At 52.4% G+C, this 14,451-nt stretch overlaps 1 protein-coding gene across 1 annotated transcript; it reads left to right on the top strand.

Annotated features, from left to right (window-relative positions):
- The first annotated feature begins 1,180 nt into the window (after positions 1–1,180).
- Positions 1,181–13,784, top strand: ITPRIP (inositol 1,4,5-trisphosphate receptor interacting protein). The gene is made up of 3 exons (XM_084289940.1): positions 1,181–1,213; positions 1,567–1,673; positions 11,943–13,784. The coding sequence occupies exon 3, from the start codon at positions 11,956–11,958 to the stop codon at positions 13,603–13,605; it is 1,650 nt and encodes a 549-aa protein (XP_084146066.1). The 5' UTR covers positions 1,181–1,213; positions 1,567–1,673; positions 11,943–11,955; the 3' UTR covers positions 13,606–13,784.
- The last annotated feature ends 667 nt before the right edge of the window (positions 13,785–14,451 follow it).

The raw sequence follows: 14,451 nt of genomic DNA, 5'->3' as shown, positions 1-14,451 counted from the left end.
GTGGCTGAGCCACCTTGGTTCTCTGCTGAATGCGAGCCCGCCTCAGGGCTGGGCTCTTCTGGCCAGGGATTCAGCAAAACAAACAGGATTTACCGCCGTGTCCTGAAGGCCAGATGAGCTGCTGAGCTTCGCTGGAGCAGGGGCGTTTGGGATCTCTGATGTGGAGAGGAAACTCTGGTGTAGGGCTGCCCCAGAGCAAACACCATGGAGGGAGCCAGAGGAGGTCTGTGCCAGCGCGAGAGGATGCAGAGCCGCTACTGACAGGGACCTGCTGGTGACCTACACCTCAGCCAGGGTTTCTCCAACATCTGTAAACGTATAGCAGAGGGAGATCCTGACTGCAGTTTTATGACTTAATATTTTTTTAAGAAGTGAGAACGTGCAGGTCCCTTAGCAGCAGCTCCCTGCTCCTCTCCCCGCCTGGCAGCGCAGCGCTCCTCGCTCCTTTCCTCCAGCACAACCTCCTGCTGTACCTTGCTGGCCTCCAGCCACCACGGGAGCAGACTTTGCAGGCCCTGAGGGCTAGCAAACATCCACTGGGATATTCGAGCACGGATCCTGCCCTTGTGGGGTTGGAGAGCCTGGCTGCCGTGCTGGCACAGCGTGCTGCTGGTGGTGCAGAGGTATCAGGACATCGGGGCTCCATCTGGTTGTTCAGTTTGGGCTCCGAGTTGCAGAGGGAAGCAGAGAAGTGAAACTACACACGGTCTGCTGAGAGCAGGTAGGTGGGAGGAGGGAGGGTTGATCAACCCCATCCCCAGCAGCTGCCGACGTGAAGCAGTTCAGGAGAGCAAAGGCACATCGGCTTTACACCGGGCCCTCAAAGGACCTGGCTCCAAAGCTCATCTCAGCCCGGGGAGGGGCTGCTCCAGCTTGCATCAGGCGTTGGATCAAGGCACGCAGAGGGTTTGAAGTGGCTGGGAGGGAGGTGGCTGCTGGGTGACCCCATCTGCTCATCGCACCGCTCGACTGCTTCTGCTCAGAGGGCTTCGCTCCGTTTCCTGTTTCATCTGAAATTTCATAAGCTCTCCTTGTAAAGTACAGTAGTTTATCTTGTGGTTCTGCGTTTCACGTCTTCCTGCCTGCTCTCAGACTTGTTTCCTGCCTCTTCTCCTGCACTTTCTGTTTCTCACATCAGCTCTCCTAGCAAGTCTTCCTACCTCGCAAGCTGCTTACAGCAGCTAGTGCCTTTTCTGAGACAAACCAATCCCAGGTAAAACCATCCCAGCCCTTACGCAGCTGCTAATTTGACCCTAATCCATTTGAAAAGGAGAGGGCTGGTGGGTGAGGATGGAGTCGAGGAGGGAGGTCCTGGCTCCCTGGTACTTAAGAAGGACCCAGGGCACGATTCAAACACTTCCTCGTGAGAGCAGCTGAGGTTTAACTCTTCCCTGATCACTTCAAAGCTGATTATTTCAGGTCTCTTGAGCTTCCATGATCACTGTGCTAGGTAAGGAGGAGGGGGGGGAGTTAATCTCTATTTTAATCAATGCCTGATTTAGATAACTGCATTACGGACCCATCTCCTGCCTGAACTTCCTCATTCATTCTCGCTGCGCTTTGCAGACTTCCTGGCTGGGCGTCAGTGGTGGGTGACTGCACGGAGCCTGCTCAGCAGCGCGGCGATGGGAGGAATGTGAAGCTTAATGAGCACCTGCAAAGCTGCACAGCGGGTAAGTGCTCCAGGGGTCATTCTTCCTTCCAGTTTTGGCGTGATTTGATCTCGATCGGCTCTCGCTAGGAGATCTTGAGCCTTGCAGAAGTGCTGGAAGGGAAGTGGTGTGGCTCATGTTTTAGTAACCGGTGTTGTTTCCAGCAGCGAGGGGCTGACAGCATTGCAAAGATCTAGCAATGCTGAGAAGATTTAACTGGGAAATGTCTTCAGTTTGGAGGTTCAGTGTTAAAAGCCTCTTGCTTCCATCATTCAGTCTAGAATTGCCCTCATCTGGCTGTTTGGTACCTTGGGCTCTAGTCAGAAGGCAGATGGGAACCAAAAGGTCCAAGCTTTGCTGACAGCAGCTACTGCCGCATTTGCTGCCACACAGGAGAAGTGGCTGGAGTTCCCTTTCCCAGATCCACGGAGTGCTACATCCCCCTTCTTCCAGCTCTCAGAGGAGAGGCCAAGGCCTGAAAGTGCCTGGACAGCCTCCTGATGAGCAGAGCTGACGGTAGAGGTGGTTGGATCAAAGTGAAGCAGCGGCTTTTACAAACCAGCAGTGTGCAGAGTTTTAATTGCCCAGATGATGTTTGTCTGAGGATCCCTGAGAAACCTGGGGAAACTCTGAGCGTGTGGCTGCAGACAGTGGTGGGAAGGGAAGAAACGTGGCTGGTGGCAGAGGCAGCTGCCAGAGCAGCAATCCTGGCTGCCACCGTGTCCTGCTGCAGCTCCCAGTACCTGTTCCTTCACGTAGTCCATGTGATTTTGCTTTTTTCCTTATTTTTTCTGGATCCGTGTCTGCGTTGGGTGGTGTCTGTCCCCCTTTTTCCCATCCCACTTAGTTCAGACGGCCACTCTGCTCCGCCAGAGCTCAGCTCGCTGCATTCCCTGGCATGTTCCTCCACCAGCCTGGATCAAAGCTGTGAGAGCTGGCCCGCTGCCATCGCCCGTGTGTAAATGAGGATCTCTCTCTTCTTCCTTTCCCCCCACCACCTCTCATTATTATTCCTCTTCCAGAGGCAGGTTTTTCTGGCTGATCCGGCACATTATTTATATCAGTGATGTTTGCCTCAAGGCAGAGATGCTTTTTCAGCATTTGCAGGGCAAACATCTGATGCACCCCACTGCCATGCATGCGGCTTGGAAAAACCGAGTGTGGTATTGGCAAGGACGAGGGCTGCTGAGGCCAACTGTTGCAGAATTTAAGTGCTGTTAGGCACAGCCTGATTCATACGGTTACTTCAGCTGCCTGGCGAGAGAAAATGTCCTGTTCCTTCGCTTTCAGAACCAGGGGGAAGAGCACGCAGAGAAGGTTGTTGCACCTGAGCAGAGAAGTGATGCGTTTAGCTCCGAGGTGTCAGCTGAGCCACCTCGGTGTGGCTTTCTCTGGGTTCCCCAAGGGATGGTGGGTGCTGTCAATTGAACAGATGCAGTCTGTAGCCAAAAAAAAATCGAATGAAAACGATGAAACTCAGCTCAAATGCCTTGTTTTCAGTTCTGAATCGCAGAGGATTTGGTGATGCCGGAGAGCACCTGATGGGGAGTGGGAGCAAAAGGTTCCCACGCTGCCTGCAGGGGGGGAGGTATCTCTCATCTGTGTGAGCCAGAACCCCACTGGGGCTTACACCTTCCTTTGCAGAAAGTACACACAGCGATGAGGGGAAATTCCTACAGGTCAAGGTAGTTAGGCACTAGTCTAGACTGTCTTGTGATGCAGAGATGGAGATTTGCTGGAAGCTTTTCAGAGCAAAGCAGGGATTTGCCAGAAACCATCCAGGCAGCTTAGGCTGTGCGTGTAGGCAGGAGAAAACATATTGCTCTGTCAGGGCAATGCAAGATATGCCTATTTTTAAGCTCTGGGAGAATGTTAATGTATACAAGAGGTGGAGCTTAAGAGATGTTCTCAAGCCTAAACTGTGACACTTCATGCTCACAGTACAGGCTTGTGGTTGTGTGTATCTGGATCCAAGATGCTTACCCCCTAAATCATTTACCCCTGAATGTTCAGGCACCTGACTGCCACTGGTTTCAGAGAAGTCTGATTTCTAGATTTCTTGATTTTTCGGTCGTATGGCTGCTTCTAAGCTGCTGATGGCAAACCACTGGTGATAAACAGAGAAAACCTTTTTCTCCCAGGGTAGGAGGGGCAAGGATGAGATAGGGCTCTGTATTCTCGGAGGCTGGAATTACTCAGCTGGCTCTCCCCTGCTGTAACACACGGTGACACGAGTTACCTTGACTCTTCAGGTGACTTTTGACACAGAGCTCTGCTGCAGTCCGACCTCGAGAGCTAGCCATGCCCCGTCTAATTATCAAGGCCACGCTCCTCTGCAACCAAAGACAAAAGGTGGTCAGGAGGTGCTTGGCTGACATCCATCCCAGCTCCTCATTGAGCTGAGGCTGCTTCGTGCTGTTGGAACGGGTGTTGGTTGTGATCCCAGGATCTTAAAGAGTTACAGGAGGAAATGCCAACCGAGAGGGACGTGCCTGCGCTGTAGGTCACCCACAGCACGTGTTTTAGCTCAGCCTTGCAGTTGTTGCTGGTCCTGGATGCTTTCGGTCTTCCACGCAGAGCTGGGAGCTCTTTGCTCCCAAGCTAAGCTCCTTGACTGCTGCTGCAGAGGGGATTTCTGTGCCCACGAGCAGGGGCCCCACAACCATGACTCACAGTTCCCATTACATCCTAGGGCAGCCTGTAAGCGTGCAGAGCCTGCCCCTTGGCTCTCAAACAAAGCCTTCCTTTGTGGTGCTTATGTTATAAAGGAAGCAAGTGTTTGGGTTCACCCCACACATCCCAAATAAGAACCACGTGTCCTCACAGCCCTCACATGCGTGTCTGGGTCTTTTGCTGCAGCGCTGCGAGCTGCATCACTCTTACCCCATTAAACACTTCCAGAGTTTTGCTTCCCAGCAGTCAGTTTACAAACAGTTCGGGGAAAGGAAGAGCGTGAAGATCTTTTCCTTTGTTGGTGAGCAGAGGGGGCTGAGCGAAGAGCACATGGAAATGATTACGTCCGGGTGCGTGCAGCAATCGGCTGCTCTGAGTCACTCATTTGGGTGAAAATGGCCCCGAGCTGGTGACCACTGAAGGATGAGCTTCGTAGAAATACCACACAGAAGGGGGATGGTTTGTTTTCTTGTATGACTTTGCTTCTCTCCTCTGGTTTTTATTCATCCGAACTAGTTTTGAGAAGCGGGGAGAGCCAGCAGTGCTCTGCAGCCAAGATATTTGTGTGCGTGCGTGTCTCTTGGCAGTCCATGGGTTTATGAGGAGTGAGCCAAGAACGGGCTTAATGCTTCTCAGAGCGTTTGTGTTGTTTCCCCTGCTCACTTCTAGAGCCACTACGCGATGAAGGAAGAGGGCCTGACGCTTCCTGCCCGTGCTGGTGTGCTGCGAGCAGGGAGTGTCCTAGTGAAAGCAGAGAAAAGGCTGTGCGAGCAGTGAGTTTGCTTGTGAGAACAGAGGAAGTGTTGCAGCAAAAGCGCTCTTTGTTGCTCTCTTCTCCTTCCACGCCCTCCGCCCAGCCCTTCAGGGGTTCCACGGTCTGGTGTTTTTGCTTTATTTAAGGAACTATATTTGTATTTTATAAAAAAGCCGGGGTTTTAGGCAATGGAATAAAGCGTTGCTTTTCATTTCTGTGGTGACGTTTTTGCTACCACAGCCAGCTTTTTAATACTGTTCCTCCCCAACTGTTTGAATACAAGCAGCTGCAACCAGTTATCAAAACAATGCTCCAATATCACACAGACCACCAGGCTCACCCAGTGCTTCTGAGCCCTGTTGAAGCAGACGCTTGGGGGCCTGCAGGGCTCCTGACACAGCTGCATTGCTTTGCCACTGAGTCAGGACTGGGATGGAGTGGGAGAGCTCAGACCAAGCAAATTTCCAGCCCACAATGACAATTTTTTTGCTGCTTTTGCTTCTCAATGTGGAAGCATCTGGCAATTCGAGGCATGTGCTGTCTACTGTCTGTAGCGTATAAAAGCTCCTCGTTACTTGACTGCCATGGGACCTCATTGTCACACGTAAACCACAATCATTCTGCAAGTCACGTCTGAGCCGTGCCAGTATCTACGTGTGCTCTTCTTGGATGAGCTGGGATGGTGTATCCCTGCTGGGAAATCAGCTTTCTAGTAATGTTTCCTCCAGCCCCGATCATACTGAAGCATCCGTATCAATGTACGTACAACACGCAGTGAAGTTGGGTGCTGAGGGATGCAGGGAATATGCTGAAGGGTGAGGAGTGTCGGAGTACCTGCTGGCTGATTTAACACTGCTTTCATTTTCTTCACCTTGCTGAGAATTAACCGGGAAAAGGAGGGCAGGTGTGAACAAAGATCTTGGCAATTTATCCCTTTTTGTGTTCACACACCCTTCCACGAGGTGACTGTCCCGTCCTGACTGATGAGCCACCGTGTGTCTGAGGGGGTGACGGCCAGAGCCCCTGGGATGACCCCATTGGGGTCCCATCGTGAGGCAGCCAGCACATGTGCAGTGGCATCACTCCTTACGTTGTCGCTGACATTACAGCCCTTCAGTGAGGCAGAGGGGGGTTGTTGTTTTATTTTTGGCCATCTGTGCTGATGAAAGATTGTGCAAGGGAAAAGTACCTGGCTCCCATCGCGCTTGGTTTGAGGGGGAGGGAGCTGCCGAGGTTGGTAAGCCAACTTTTCTTTTCTTTTTCAGTCCTGGCGTGTGTTTTTTCTTTTCCTAAAACCATAAAAGTTCGGTCTACTCCAATTGTTCTCCTCTCAATTAACAGATAAAATTTATTCAGCTTAAAAAGCCAAGCTGTTCCTGGCTGGGATCCTACCACAACAGCCCAGTACGTGGGTGGGAGCCACAGACACACTTCCTACCTTTCCCCTCCTGCATCCCTCACAGCCAGCAGCCTGTTACAATTTGTAATAAACCCTTCCTGGCCATAGAGGGGGGAACCCGAGGCACTGCACAGGCTGCCACGTGCTGCTTGCTGGCAAGAGCTGAGCTGGCTTGCACAGTTAAAAAAGCAGAGAGACATTCAGGCAACAGGCAGGATGCTGAGAAACATCCTCCTCACGCTGGTTTATCTCCTGGTCTCTGTGGGTATCACCTCTTGTGTCCAGCCTTACAGACAGCGAGTGCTTTGAGGGCACGGCGTGGCTCTGGGTTTATTTAGCAGCTTTTACAGGTGTCCTTTATGGTGGCTGACTGCTCCTGGTGGCAGGAGGAGAGGGCCAGAGTTACATTCTTTCTGTGCACACAGATATGGCATGCCACTAATGAAATGGTGACTCAGAAATACCCAGAAAAATCCCCCACGCGCTGATGAAACTGCAAATCTAACAAGTCCTGTATCTCTGTAGGTTTTGGAAAAGAGCACTAGATGGTAAATAACTCCGTATGTGCCAGAAAGGGACCTCTTTGTACTATCCAGGTTTTGGGGATGGAGGAAGAGGAGCCATGGGATATTATGGCAACATCTCACAAACGGATCCATGGGCAGAGAAAGATGAAGCAGGAGGGGAGAGAAGAGCCTCTAAATATTTTTAAGTCCTGCAAAATGAAAAGAAACAGCCTGTCCTGCTTTTACTCACAATGCTCACTGGAAAGCTAGGGGCTCAAACTGCATCAAGAGTTAATGAAGTGTGAGGAAAGGCTTCCTGATGGCAAAGACAGTGAATGAGTGGAAGATATGAGAACAAATCCCCGTCCTCCCTAGAGCAAGCTGGGCTCTCCCCTGCTTGCAGTGGTGCTGGCACGATCAGTGCTCACCCGGAGCTTCGTGTGGAGCCCATGATGTGCAGGTCCTGTGGGAGTTGGGCTGCCCCCAGAGTGATGCCTCTCAGGTGCCTGTCCAACCGAGTCCACCGGCCGGTGGGAAGGGAGGGCTCCCCGGCCCCGTACACAGGATGAGCATCAGCATTTCCTTGGAAATAGCTGACCTGCTGTCCCGGGAGGAAGGTACGGCTTCCGAAAGCCCACTGTTGGGCAGGATGTCTGACTGGGGCTGGGTGACCGACCCCGCTGGCACGGGATGTTCACGGGTGGTGTGAAGGGCTGACGTGTTCTCCGACGGCAAAATAAAGGCCAGTGGGCACGTGGCCTGAGTAGGAAGTGCAGGATACTCTGAGCACATCTGGGGACGTTTTCTCATTGCAACAGTGGGGTCTGGGCAGTGGAAACCAGCTGAGGATCCTCATCTGAGCCCCTGGGCTCTTGCTGTCTGTGCCAGGAGACATCCCCGGGTGGAAACCAGACGTGGTCATACATGCTAGCACGTATGCTGCGGGTGGGAAGAGCAGACTGGTGCAATAAACCCTCTGTCACCCTGGGGCTTGTCCCAGTACGTGGGCTGTGTGTGTTTGCCCCAGCCACAAGGGCCCTGCAGCCTCCCCCAGGGTCCAGCGCCTCGGCAGCCCCACCTGGCTGACTCCTGTGAACCTGGAAACTCCTGTCTGGAGACGCAGTGCAGTTTCTCCTCTTGGGTGCAGTTTCTCCTCTGCTGGCAGCATCCGTCCTGCCGCGACACCGGGTAACCCACAGCCTCCCAGTTCTGGCCCTGGGAGGAAAGCTCACTCGATCCTGGGCTGAAATTCTTCACCAAAAATAATACTCGGACCCTGCCCACGCCAGAAAGTGCTTCTTTAGTAAAAATAGTCTCAAGAACCAGACAGGTTTGACTGAAGTCTTGCCAATGCCAATTCCTCGATTCCTGTGGAAGCCCAGGTCCAAACAGGCGAGCAGAGTATTGACCTGTAGGCAGCCAAGTGATGAGGGCAGCAGCTTCAGGGGCTGGGAAGGAGACCAAAACTTCAATTACTGCCAGCCCCTCCTGAATTCGGAGGAGAGCCTTCAACAGAAGTTTTTGTCATCCCGAGTAAGTGATCAGACTACAAGGGTAGAGATGTGTGCTCTGTTGTTGAGTGTGTGCATGTAAAATTAAAATCTTTTTTCTTGTTCTTAGTGTAAAACAGGCAAAATTTGAGCAAACGTCCAGCAGCTAATGGCAGAGACCCCACTGATACTTTTACCAGTGTGTTGCCCCCTCTAGTAGTACCCTTGTCTTTTTTCCATGAGCATCTATCCAGCACATCCATTTCTGAAGCTTTATACATAAACTCAAAGGAAAACCACCCTCATTCTCCACCCTGAGCCAGCAAAGGCCTTTTGATTGCTCTGTGAGCAGCGATGAGGAGATCATAGAAAACCAGCAGTGTCAGTGGTGTGAGGTTGACTAATTAAGTGCACTAATTAAGTTTGGGATTTGCGTCTTCCCAGCAAAAAAGCCCACGTGCAGGTCAGTGGCTGCTCTGGACAATCCATCTCTCTAGTACAACAGGCTGCAGAGTCCTTTACAGACCTCAGGGACCTTCTCAAACATTATATTTGTTCCCCTGAAAGCTCTGCTTTTGAAAACTTGGCAGCTTTCAATGAAAAACGCTCCCAACCAGCTGCAGTTACTATCATCTCTTCAAATCCCCGCTTTTCTTGCAGCCTACCGAAGTGAAGCGCACTGTGGCAGTCACCTATGCGCCGCCTTTTGTGTCAGCCGAATCGCAGGAAGCAATCAAGCGTGTCGTTAATGACGTCTCAGTGTATTTCAGTGCACGGCTGGACCACAGTCAGTCCCTTCACTTGGGTTTTTCTAATTTAAGAATCAGAGCTTCAGCTCGCTCCTGCCTGGGTTACTGCTGAACACCAGCCAGAGCGGGCTTTGCTTCCCATGGCTCAGAATAGAAGAGGCGGGGGGGAAGGAGGAGAAATTGAGCGGTATGAGAATCTCCTGGGGAGGCAGAAGGGCGATTAATGAAAGGAAAATATTCTCCTGTGTCCTCGGAGAAGGTGGAGGGTTATCGGGCTCAGGGCACATGGAGGCTGCAGTTTCAGGAGAGGCTACTTCAGGCTTGAAAGGATGGGTGTAACTTGCCTGGGAACCAAGCACGGAGGGCTGCAGGTGCTCCTGGGGAAGCCTTTGAACGTACAGCCTGCTGGAGGATGCCACTGATGGTTGTTTCTAATCAGGCAACAGGGCTATCAGCTGCTTTTATCTCCCCGAGCTGGAGCGGGGACGGTGCCTGCCCCCTCACTTCTCAGGCCTGTTCGGAGCCATCGTAACCATAACATCTGCAAAGTGCCCAGCCACTGATGCAGTGAATGCCACAGAAAAGCCCAGGAGGAAACCAATTCCTCTGGTGTGGAGGCAGGTTTGAACAGCCAGCACCCACCGCTGCTCGGCAGTGAGCTGGCACCGAGCTTGGCACAGCCGTCTTCATCGGGCTGGCGGGGCCATGTGCTGCTCACCCCGGCATTCCTCCTGCCCGTGCTGCTTCGTTCTCCACCTTGCACACAGGAGGGCGAGATGAAAGCTTATTGCCACGTCTGGGCATTGTCCGTGCTTTGAATGGAAAAAAAAAACAACAAACTGGCAGGGCTAGAAAAGGCTGAAGATTGCTTTGGGAATTTGCTGCTTAAAACCTCCTGAATACATACATATATATATATATATTTTAAGACTGAAACGTCACTACATGTGATGATGTGTAGATGAAACAATAGTGTTTCTTTTTGGTAGTCTCCAGCTGGGAAGCATTTGGGCTCCCTCCCTCCTCCCCACACCAAAGCTGTCTCAGCCGGCGCAAGCATAAATATTTTTATCAGGCTTAAATGGCTTGGGCTGAAGTTGAAAGCGAGTGAAGAGAGCAGCCTTTGTTACGGGCCGCCCCAGCAGGCAGTGCTACTGGTTTCACCTGTATTATTCGGTCTTTCCATGTTGGCCAGGAAAGCTGGCTGTGATGAGATGTGGGAACGCTCTGCCCCTTCCACCCTTGCAGCTGACCTTGCCCACTGAGCATCCCCGACCTCCAGGGCTTCGTGTGTGCCTTCATCTTCTGCTGGGAATAGCTACAGCAGTGAAAGGGCAGTTTTCACCTGAGCTTCCTCTGTTAAGGCTGAAAACAGACGTGCCTCTCGCAAATCCACGCTACCTGGAGATGTTCTCACTTCCAGTTTCCATCCTGACCCTCTTCCAGAGGTCGATGGCAGCTGGCTGGGGGAAAAGGAGGCGTACGCGCTCCCTACCCTACTCCTGCTAAACCAGGGGGGATATCCCGGACTGCCAGTGCAAATGAGAATGAATTCAGCTGAGCCTGGGGATTTCTGGGCTGCTGCTGTCTGCTGGCAGAGCCTTGGGGCAGGCAGCCTCTGGAAGCAGGACAGCCACAGGCCTTGAGGCATGGAAGACTCCTGAAGGGTGCAAGAAGGTCCTAAGGCTTCTTTCAGGGCCCAGCAGGGCACAGGAGCAATGTTGTCCCAGTCAGGACTGCAGCAGGACACCCCTGGCCTCTGGCCATGTTATTTTGAAGCTTGGAAAGCGCCCGCAGCCTGAAGGAGCACAGCACGAAGCAGCGGAAATCACCAGCGCTTCCTGCCCTGCCCCGGCAAGCTGATAAAAGCCCTTGGCAATGGGGAGTGAGCCCAGGTTAGTTTTAAAGTGTGGCCAGGCACAGAGCTCACAGAATAACTGCAACGCCCAGCTTTGGGTATTAATTCTGCTTTAATCCATTGCTCGATGAATTAACGAGTTAATGTGAGTGCAGAAGGCACAAGAAAGGCCAGCAAACCATCTCCAGAGCAGTGTGTAAGGGCGAGCATCTGTGCATGTGCATGAGCTCTAAAAAAAGGATTGTTAGCGAATGTTACGCAGGGAGGGGCACTCAGCATTGTCCTGAGCACCGTGTGAATGTTTTTTGTGCAAGCCCTGGAGGAACCCAGGTGCCATGGGGGCTGCCTGCGCTGCACATTGCTCTGATCCAAGCTGGCTGCGGCCAGGACAGCCCTGCCTCTGCCACTGCCACATCTGCCTTACTGCACCTCCAGCCTTGTGCTGGGGCAAGTGGTGCTCATCTCCAGCCTTCTCTTTTTTTGTCGGGGGAGGTCCCACCTGTTTCTCTTCCTTTCTGTCCTGTGAGCTTCAAAGGAGGGGAGAAGGATGTGCCCTCCCTCGCTGCCCTGCAGAGCTGCGGTGGGACGAGGGTAGCAAATGCTGTCACACTTGTGTCCTTCGAAGCTTATTCAATGAGAAAGATCCTTCCATCCTCACCAGCCACCAATAAAGTTTTATAAAGTCTCCTTGGGAAGCTTAGTTGGTAACTTGTAGGAACAGGCATTGGCTTAGGAACTCAAGCAGCTTTTTCAGGGTTAGAAAAGATGCCAAAGCTTTTATTCAAGTGGGAATTGTTTTATTTTTATTTCTTAAGGGAATACACTCCGAATCATGGGTCACTGCCTTTCTTTCTCTTTCAGGGAAGGAACTGCCATGCCCGTGGGAATCTTCCGAGTGTGCCTAGTGGTGATTACGGCGATCATCAACCACCCGTTCCTCTTCCCTAAAGAGAATGGCACTGTCCCCGAGAACACGGAAGAAATCATCCAGAAGATGAAGGAGCGGGAGGAGAGCCTTCGGCTGCAGAAGCTGCGCTTGGAGCAGGAAATCGCAGACCAGGAAGCTGCACAGCAGGCTCTGGAGAAGGCTGCAAAGGTAGTGGAGGAAATCAAAGAGGAAAAGGTCCCGTGGGACATGTGGACGGCTCTTTCCATGGTCATCTTCCTGCTGATCGAGCTCTGGAGGCAGGATTTCCAGGAGGGGAACTGGCAGGACACAGGAGCAGAAGAGGATGACATGGCTGTCCTGGGGAAGGCATTTAAGGGGGTGGCCTTCCCCGACAAGGCCACCTTGGCCAGCTTCTACGAGAAGCGAATCCTGGGCACCACCGGTGACATGGCCAGGATGCGGGAGATGGTGGAGGGCTTTGCAGACGACCTGCTGGAGGCCTTGAGGAGCGTCTGCAACCGGGACGCTGACATGGAAGTGGAGGACTGCATGGGTGTGGGGAGCATGTACGAGAACTGGAGGGTGCGGAAACCTTTCGTCTGCGACCTGATAGTGCCTTTCGCGCCCCCAGAGCCGTATTGCTTCCGCTCCCAGATCTGGTGCTCGGGGGACAATTTTCCCCCCGATGAACAAGGTTATGGCACTATCAAGGTATGCAGGGCAGATGAGGATGTGGCGGGTTGCATCTGCGACAAGACTAAACTAGGGGAAGATATGCTGTGTCTTCTCCACAGCCAAGGCAATACCTCCAGGCCCAGCAGCGAGATGGAAGACCTCCTGTGCTTCAAGAATACTCAGTATCTTGATGCTGACCAAGTCATGAAGTGGTTCCAGATCGCAGTCACCAAGGCCTGGAACAAAATCTCCCACAAGTATGAATTCGACCTGTCTTTTAGCCTCTTGGACTCCCCGGGAGCCCTGAAGATAAAATTCAGGTCAGGGAAATCAGTCGCCTTCAACCTCACTCCTGTGGTGCAGTACGAGAACTCGGACGTTTACTTCATCTCCCATTTCCCTCGCAACGAGCTGGCAGCAGAGCTCCCCTCCAGCACTCGCTGGTTCCTCACCTTCGCGGTGTACGAGAGGAGGTTCATCCAGCTCATCTCCAAAACGCTGCCGGCCGGTGCCTGCCACATCAGCTGCCTCCAGATCCTCTCCTTCCTGCACGGGAAGCAGTGCAGCCTCACGGGCCCGAGCGGGCTCACCAACTACCACCTGAAGACAGTGCTGCTGCATCTGCTGCAGGCGCGTCCCGGTCAGGACTGGGCCCCGGAGAAGCTGGAGGCCCGGCTCCAGGACATGCTGAAATTCCTGGAGAAATGTTTGCACGAAAAGAAGCTCTACCACTTCTTCATTGGCAACGGGAAGGTACCGGCGGAGCTGGGCTTCCCCATCACATTCCAGAGGGCCGAGCCTCTCAACCTCTTCCGTCCCTTCGTGCTGCACAGGGAGGTTTACAGAAAGACAGTTGACACGTTCCACGAGATGCTCAGGAACACGTCTGCACTGATCAACGAGTACACGGTGCACATTCCCCTTGCACACACCAATGGGATCCATAAGGAGTCCATTTAACCAAAGCCAGCAGGAAAAACACTTGGTCCTCTAAGCACACGTCCAGAGGGCAGCTTTTCAAAGCCTCCTGGAGACAACCGACCTTGCCAGCGCAGCTTCTTGGCTGCAGCTGAGCCTGTCCTGGTCGTGGTGTCTGCAGGAAGGGAGGAGGGATGGGGGGAGAATAGGGAGAAACTGGAAGGCACGGTAGAAAAGTAAGTTTCTGCTCCACTGGTGTGCTGGCTGGGTTTTACGCAGCTAAGGATGTATTTTTATATTGTGCCTCTGTCACACTACGGTGGTGATGAGCAACAACTCTGAGTAATTAATTTATTCAGATGCCTGCAATGCAATGGTGGTGGCGGCCAAATACTTCATTTCCTTTGGAAGGGGAAGATAAGAAAAGGGTGGAGGAGTCAAAGACAGGATCCTGGGGCTGCAGGAGCCTGGCTGCTTGCAGGCAGCAGGAGCTCTGTGACGGTGGGAAGTGAGACTCGGTGCCAGTGGGAGAAGGAGGCATCACTGCTGAGGTCACACACAATCCTGATTGCATGCAGAAATCTCTAAATTCAGCACTGCTCTTTAATTGAAGGGGAACTGTGGTTTTTAGAAAAGGCATTTTGATAGGGCTTGCAGCACTAGTTTAAACGGCTCATCCTGTCTATCAAAAACACTCCTGGACACGACATGTGTTTTCTCAGTGGGGAGAATGTAGCAGAGCAAGCAGCAGGACCTGTGTCTTGAGACCATTTCATTTATGTATTCCATTTTCTTCGTGGTAACACAGCTAGCAGGTTTTATTCTTAGCCATTTTCCACAGATAAACGACCAGGAACCTTTTTTACATTAGATAAGAGAGAAATGCTG

Source organism: Netta rufina (assembly GCF_964035555.1).
Source record: "Netta rufina genome assembly, chromosome: 7".
NCBI classification, from domain to species: Eukaryota; Metazoa; Chordata; class Aves; order Anseriformes; family Anatidae; genus Netta; species Netta rufina.
The sequence above is the reverse complement of the archived record's forward strand: the minus strand, read 5'-3'. Positions and strand labels throughout refer to the sequence as shown.

Coding starts and splice junctions, on each gene's coding strand:
- ITPRIP (XM_084289940.1), top strand. CDS start 11,956: ATGCCCGTGGGAATCTTCCGAGTGTGCCTAGTGGTGATTACGGCGATC.